This window comes from Brassica oleracea, chromosome C3 (genome assembly GCF_000695525.1).
Source record: "Brassica oleracea var. oleracea cultivar TO1000 chromosome C3, BOL, whole genome shotgun sequence".
NCBI classification, from domain to species: Eukaryota; Viridiplantae; Streptophyta; class Magnoliopsida; order Brassicales; family Brassicaceae; genus Brassica; species Brassica oleracea.
Genome location: NC_027750.1, coordinates 41,701,688 through 41,710,218, shown reverse-complemented (window position 1 = coordinate 41,710,218; position 8,531 = coordinate 41,701,688). Strand labels below are relative to the sequence as shown.

Here is an 8,531-nt window from a genome sequence, read left to right as displayed (position 1 = left end):
TGAGACCAAACGGACTTTCTGCGCGCTTCTCTGTCGATCGATGTCATGATGTCAACATTGATCAATTATTCCTCTTCAATGTCAACCGATGGTCGTGCTCGATGGTCATCTCGGGTGGTTACTCCAAATATCTCCAAAATGCTCCAAAATCATCACTTTCTTCCAAATCACTCCTGATCCTATAAATATACTAAATAGACTCTATAATATAATAAATAGTAGTTAAAACACTTATAAACCATGGGTAAAAGTGAGTCAAATCCATGATCTATCAACTCCCCCAGACTTACCCTTTTACTTGTCCTCAAGCAAAACATACATGCAGTCTTTCTGAAAGAAGTTTGAAAATAGCAGGGACTTACAGATTTAAAACTTAGAATCAACACCTTAGGAAGTCCTAATCTCAGAAGCACACTATACCACATCCTAGTCTAGCAACAAAGTTCATCTAGTCAACAACTTAGCAAATCATGTCTGAAAATCCCCTCTACCAACCTCAATTCTTGCATAAAATAAAAGTGTAGGCTTTACCTTGAGGGTATCGATCACATGATGCAAGGATGCTCAAACAAGTATCTGGACCTGCAGGTAAACGATAGTTCATTTCCTCTCTCTCTACTAATTTCTCCCCTAGTCAAAGTCTGCTTTTTTGCAAGATAATTGACCAAGGTTGGACAGACGTATTATGAATCAACCTCTAATGGTTTTAGCCACCAAATCATGTTCACTTTTTTTTTACCTATATCCTAGGATTATTTGTAAATCAAGCCTTAATGGTTGTAGCCACAAAGTCCTGTTTTAATCCTTTACCTATAGAATTCTTATAAAGCAAGCCTTAATGGTTGTAGCCACCAAGTCATGTTCGAATTTCTTCCTAATTTTTTTCTATTTCTAACTCTCTCTCTCTATATATATATATATATATATATTATTATTAGTTTTTTAATAACTATATCTATAATTATATCTCTATATTTGGAAAATAGAGAGAGAGGGTGATAAATCTACACAAGGCTTTACCTTCCAGACTTGTTTGAAGAATCCGATCCCATGTATACCAAGCTCCAAGACAAGCAGAGTTGAGCTCAATTAGGTTGGAGGTCAGCTTTGGTTCCTTCAAGCATTCTTAGGAAGTGTAACATAGTTGACATGTTGATCCACTTTGGTATCTTTAGTGCTATCTGCAACTAGTAAATCTAGAATGGTGTGGTTAGATAATAAGCAAAAATCAAACAAGTTCATTATCTCTTTCTTGACTCAATAAAAACTCTTTTTGAAAACATTTTAGTAAGACTCATGGATAAACTAATATCAGTAAACATCCCTATAGACTTAAACTACATTGTCCCTAGTGTGAATTCAGTCGGAGTTATGTGAATAACTAAAGCATAAGGACTCAATGTAACAAGTAAGAACGATATACCAGACCGAATTATATGTCGATCGATGTAAATCTGTTGACATCGGTCGCAGCAGGTGATATTCTGTCGATCGATGTCGGCAGTGGTTCGTCGGTCGATACTCATGGCAATCGTCTACTCGGATCTTTTTATTTTGTTTTTCTTTTTATGACCTGCAATAATTAAAAACCAACATAAATACTAAATTAATAAAAACCAATTAAATATTACCTAATAGTGGGTTGCCTCCCACTCATCGCTTTGTTATAGTCATTTAGATTGACTTTGGAGGTGATTTGGCTAGTAATGTGGAAAGCTGGAACTTGCTGGGAAACAAGTCTCCATCTCTTCTCTGTGCTTGTTGAACCATACAGAAGTGAAGTCTCTCATTGCTTCATCTCCTTTGCGCCATTTGTCCTTCATTGATGCAGTTACATTCTCTATCTTCTGCAATATGTCGTCAAGACTCTCAAGTTGGAACTGATTCCTTATGAGTGTGACGTATGCGTCATCTAAGATCTCCTCTCCATGGTTGTGTGTATCAGACATGTCTGATTTCACCTTTGGTACTAGCCTGCCTTGGTTTGTAGCTTCGTCGACCGATGTTGGTCTGTGACTGTCAGTCGATTTGTTGTTGCGTCTGTCGATCGATGTTGATACTTCTGGTCGACGAGGAACATATCTCTGAATCTCTACGATCTCCCTCTGTATTGCTTCTATCTGAGAAGTCAGAGAACTCATTGTAAGGTCTATTGGGAAATAGATGTCATCACATCTCCTATCAAGCCTCTCTTCTGTAGTTTCCAGAGTTCTGTAGATCTCTTCTACCAACTGATCAATCTCTACTCTGGTGTAAGAATCTGGTTGAGACTTCATCGGATTTGAATGTGTGAGGTCGTCGTCAATCAATGTTGAGTGGTGTCTGTCGATCAACGCTGGTGCGGTTGCTCCGGCCGCATGCTGTGTTTGGATCTTGGGTATGGCTTGCCTCATCTCCTCCATGCATGTGGTCAACCAACTGATGCTATCATTCAGTGGGTAGTAGACACCATCAAGATTCATCTGGAAATTGCCTTCATTCTTTTCTTGGGCTCCACTGACTCCATAGAACATCTCATTGATGTCATCCTTGGTGTAGATCTCTCGTACCAACTTGGTCTGTGTGAATAACCTAGCATGCTCTGGAAGACATACGTAGCTGTGTTCGTCCATTGAGGATCTTTCCAGAAGAGTTATGATATCATCCTTGGATACTCTGATGATGTGTCCTTCTACATCTCTAGCATGTCCCTGATCTATCTCTGTAGACTCCATACTCATCTAACTTTGGTGTTCTTTGCTCTTGGCATGGTGGAAGAAAACTTTGGCAATTGGAAGGGCTGAAGCAAGATTAACTTGTTTTCCTAAGGCTGGCATCACAACATTGTGACTTCTTTGACCACTAAACGATTCAGCCCGAAGATTGTTTTTGGTGATGTGATGACTACGATTTTACCAGCATTTGTTGGTAACATAACCATTAATGCATATGACCCTTCGGGATACTAGCGCTTGTTACATACTATTTTAAGTCATACACGGGTTTCATAATATAGAGTAAATTCGTCAGTCATCATTCGTCATTTTCTCAAATTTTTGCAGAATAGTTGCAACAGCCTAAAAATCCTTTCATTGGAGTCATTAGAACCCTACGTTGTTCTTAAAGAAAATTTCTGATAGTTTCATGAATGAATTTATAACGCCCTGTGCGCCGACGGGTAATGGACCTTCCAAGCCCATTCACCCGACCCCATCCCATCTGATGGGCGGTGAGTTAGTTTTCCAAGGCCCGAAAGTCTTGTTTACTGTCCCTGCAATCACCACCCGACATTTCCCCGTACTTTGGCCTCACTCGCACGATATCGCGAATCACTTCCCAATAGGTCGCCCATCCTTTCACTACTCCAGTCCAAGCACGCTTAACCCTGTAGTTCTAAATGGATGTGTGACAGAAAAGGTAGGGCGACTTTGGTGACATAGGTAGCCAAATCAATTATATTAAGCTTTTTCATATATCAGAACTCGGGATGTTACAATTCACCCCCCCCCCTCAAAGAACGCAATGTCCTCATTACGCTCCACGACATGTCTCGAGATGCTTCTCGGGTCAGAACCAAGATAGCTAACCCGCTCTGATACCACTTATAACGCTCCGCCCATCCACGGCTAATGGCTCTCCCATGCCCACTCACTCGGCCCGGGGGCCCCATCCCATCCGACGGGCAGTGCATTAATTTTTCCAATGCATGAAATCATTGTTTACTAACCCTACAATCACCACATGACCTTTCTCCGTGCTTTGGCCCCACTCACACGTATCATGAATCACTTTCCGATAGGTCACCCATCTTTCCACTACTCGAGGTGAAACACGCTTAACTCCGAAGTTCTAAACGGATGTGTGACAGAAAAGGTAAGTCAATTTTGGTGATATAAGTAGCCAAATCAATTCTTTTAAACTTTTCTATATATCACAACTCGAAATGTTACAGAATTAGCCATCATTCATCATAAATCTTTGTGTTGATGTTAAGATAATCAACCCCCTTATTTCTGTAACAGAAACTACACCTGTTAAGATTTTTAAATAGAAATAGTTCAAAATTGAGTTCGTCTTCTGGGATAAAAAGAACGTGATAAGGTTTTTACAAATATGAAGAAATCAGCTCAATAGTAAAAGATGCCAAATGAATTAGAGTCTAGAAGAAACTAACTAGATTAGGATCTATTTTGTGCCATGCGCGGTTATATCTCATTTTTATAGTGATAAAAAATTGTGTATTTCTTAAATGATTAAATGTGTAGTTTAACATCTGGGGTTTTATATTTTGGTTAAATTAATGTATATTGTTTGCTAAATGCAAAATATTTAAGATTCTCGTTATATTATGTTTTGAAATTAGTTGTTAGTAAAATAGGTAAGGTAAGCACAGGGGCGGATCTAGGATCAAACTGAACTAGGAACACATACACATTTTTTCACAATACGTGTTTTTTGATTGAGGGAACTTGTACAAACATCAAGCTAATTCTTAAGAAAAGTTTAAAAGTAGTCGGGTGAATGTGACGCCGTCACTTCTTCTCTCGTCTGCCGCGGTTAAACAGATCATATATAACATCTCAAAAATCCTACTGCTTGTGGAATAATTAGTTTGAAAAGATCTTAACATTTATGTAAAAGAATTATGACTTACATAACTAACTTTAATATTTCTAAGTATATGATTTGATTTGAGAAGATCTCAACAATTATGTAAAAGCTTTTAAATTTAAAATATGAGAGGAATACTAAAAAATGATTTTGTTGGTGACATTTACATAATCTATGGGATAAATGGACATATTTTCACTTCTATATAAAACATAGGTGTATTGCTATTTAAATTCTATATGAAATAAAACTCTAGGGAAGTATTTTTTTCATTTTAAATGTTTAGGTTATTGATCTAAATAGGTATGGTAGATTTTGATAGAATTGATTAAGCATGTTTAAGATATACAACACATATAAATATATATGTTATATTCAAAATCTAAATAATTTACATGAACTCATATTTGGTGTCCAGAACTAAAATACACATAAGGTCTAAAATAGGACTCTAATTAGACTAGCTTTTGATACGTGTTTTTAAAACGCGAGATTTATATATATATTTCATCGTTTCTAAAATTTATTTAATATAAATTAGAATCACATCTATATTTATTCATTTTAAGTTTTATATAAGTTTATTTAATTTTGTGTATATTATTGAGTTATTTTTAAAGATGTTAAAATGGATGAACCCGCCCCTTTTAAATTCGTCTCATTCATTATTTCTTATATTTATATTCAAATCTGTTTCCACTCATTTAATTGTAAGATATATTAGGGTCGTCCATTTATATTGGCATGTTCAGATTGTTAAACTTATTTAAAAAATATTGAATATAAATTTTAAAATAGCTTTAAAATTTAAAATTATATTTGAAGCTATTTTTCAAATATATAATTTAGTTTTTGAAAAAATGAAACAAATTTGAAATATATGTATTTATGATTTAAATTATTTTATTTACTACAAAATTAATATTTTAACTAATCTTAAATACCTAAATATTAATTACAAATTTATTTAATTATTAAATATGAAAATAAATTTTCATCAAAAAAAATATGAAAATAAAATTATGCAGTTTTGCTAAGGATAAAATAAATTATAGATTCTATTGGCATTGTTCATTTAGACCAGCGGTAATTACATTGACTTGTTTAGACCCATTAAATTTATTTTAAAAAATAAATATAAATTCAGACGTAAATTTAAAATTTTAAAATATATTTGATTTTTTTTTATTTAGCTTTAAATATTCAAAAATATATATAATTTACATTATTTCATTATATGAATGGATATTTAAATTAATACGAAATATTTATATACTAATTAAAATATTTAATTATTTAAAAAATATTAAAAGAAAATTATATATTTTTATTAAGATTAAAATAAATTATAGACTCATAACAAAATAATAATATTGAAAGATTTCGTTGAAATAAAAGTTTAGAACAAATATCTTAGAAAATTTACCTCATTAGAAAATAAAACGTTATGTATGGTTAGTAATTAATTATGTTTTGATATGTATCTTCGTTAAATATATTATATAATTTTAATTTAATAAAAGAGTTATTCTTGGCTTCACCCCCTAGGGTGAACCTCTAGGTTCACCAACCAATTGGATTGTGTTATTTCATATTCGATATCTTTTAAAAAAGAAAATAGAATATTGTCAAGTTATATTATATTTTTAAATTAAAAAGTAAAAAAATAAAAAAAATAAATAAAAATAGTAGTAGTCACAGAAAAAAAAAGAATTAAAAAAAATATTTTTAACATCGTCAGCAAAACACTAAATTCTAAACCCTAAACCCTTATCCTAAATCATAAAATCTAAATAAAAAATATTAAACACTAAAACATTAAACCCTAAACCCTATATCCTAAATCATAAACCCTTGAGTATAACTAGTGTTTAGTGTTTTTGATTTAGAGTTTAGGATTTATCCAAGAGTTTAGGGTTTACACAAGGGTTTAGGGTTTAGGGTTTAGGATTTAAGGTTTTGGGATTAGTATTTAGGGTTTAGGATTTAGTGTTCTCGTGACGACTTTAAAAAAAAATATTTTAAATTTTTTTTTTCTGTAACTACTACTATTTTTATTTATTTATTTTTACCTTTTTTATTTTAAAAACATAATATAATGTGAAAATATTTTGTTTCCTTTTTTAGAAGATATCAAATATGATATAACACAATCCTATCGAATAAGTCTTTTTTAAAAGTATTAAATTGATCCATAATTATTATGTTGTCACGTACTCTTAACCTTTTTGTAACAAACATACTCTTACTATTTATGTAATATATTCATCATAGATGTTTATAATTTTTTAAAAAAAATATTTATATAATCATCATACTAAAACTATATCAAAAATTAAAACATTGCCAAATTATATTATCAATATAAATAGACAATTGACAGTACATACTGTTGGATAAGCTTGAAATAGCTTGAGAAGCAAGTTTCCTAAAACTATTGAGTTATAGTTATCTAGAGAGAATATGAAATATTTAAGTTATGTTTATCCTAATGAGATTAGGACAATTAAGATGTTATATAAGGAGATGCAAGTATGTTGCATAACTTAAGAGTTGTGATTGAGGACTTAAGGTTTTGAGTGAGTTTCCTTAAGAAGATTAATAAGAGAGTTAGTCTTATTGATTGTGTTTACATAAGAGTGATCGTGAGACCTTAAACTAGATTTGGTATCAGAGCTATGGGTGACATCGTTGTGGCAACAGGGAAACCTAAAGAAGGAGGAACTTCGATACAATGTCCTATGCTTAGCACAGAAAACTATACTGTGTGAGCTGTCAGGATGAGGATGGCACTTAAAGTGCACAAAGCTTGGGAGGTTGTAGAGACGGAGACTCCTGATACCGAGAAGAATAACTTGGCGATGGCTCTGTTGTTTCAATCAATACCAGAGAGCCTCGTACTGCAGGTAGCCGAGTTTGAAACAGCAAAACAAGTATGGGAAGCCATTAAAACTAGGCATGTAGGAGCAGAACGTGTGAGGGAAGCTAGACTGCAAACATTACTATCGGAGTTTGATCGGCTTTGTATGAAAGAAACAGAGAGCATTGATGATTTCGGAGGAAAGCTATCAGAATTGGCATCTAAATCAGCTGCTTTAGGAACGACAATCGAAGAAGCCAAGATTGTTAAGAAGTTTCTATCAAGTCTACCTCGCAAGAAGTATATACAAATTGTTGCCTCCCTAGAGCAAGTACTTGATCTTAATAAGACAAGCTTTGAAGACATCTTTGGACGTTTAAAAGCTTACGAAGAAAGTATTCAAGATGAGACTTCAGAAGAAGATGACAAAGGAAAACTGTTGTATACAAATAGTGAAGGACAAGCAAGACAAGCAGCTAAACCTCAAGGTGACTACTCTTCTCAATGGGGAAATCGAGACCATAACGAATCATATAGAGGAAGAGGTCGAGGAGGACGCTCTTACAGAGGCAGAGGCCATGGTCGTTATAATGAAGGAAGAAACTATAATGGAGGATACTATAATGGAGGAAGAGAAGGAGCTAGAGACGCGTCACACATAACCTGTTACAGGTGTGATAAGGTTGGTCATTTCGTTGCGCAGTGTCCAGAGCTCTTGCTGAAGCTACAAGAGACTCAAGAAGCAGACAACACAGAGACACAAGAAGCCGATGAGCTCATGATGCACGAGATCGTGTTTTTGAATGAGAAGAAAGTGTTGCCTGAGAAAAAATACAAAGATAAAGGAGCAAACGTTTGGTACCTTGATAATGGAGCTTCAAATCATATGACTGGAGACGTAAGGTACTTCTCCAAACTTGATAACACGATCTCCGGGAAGGTACGCTTTGGAGATGACTCTAGTATAGACATCAAAGGCAAAGGCACAATTTCGTTTACGGATATGAATGGAGATGCGAGACAGATGACCGATGTTTATTTTATACCTGATCTAAGAAGTAACATCATAAGTTTGGGGTAA

The 8,531-nt window shown here is 33.9% G+C and overlaps 1 protein-coding gene across 1 annotated transcript; it reads left to right on the top strand.

Annotated features, from left to right (window-relative positions):
• The first annotated feature begins 7,376 nt into the window (after nucleotides 1-7,376).
• Nucleotides 7,377-8,531, top strand: LOC106330642. The gene has a single exon (XM_013769082.1). It carries the CDS (start codon nucleotides 7,377-7,379, stop codon nucleotides 8,529-8,531), a length of 1,155 nt encoding a protein of 384 aa, XP_013624536.1.

What these genes read in the sequence shown, in the direction of transcription:
- LOC106330642 (XM_013769082.1), top strand. Translation starts at nt 7,377, where the DNA reads ATGGCACTTAAAGTGCACAAAGCTTGGGAGGTTGTAGAGACGGAGACT.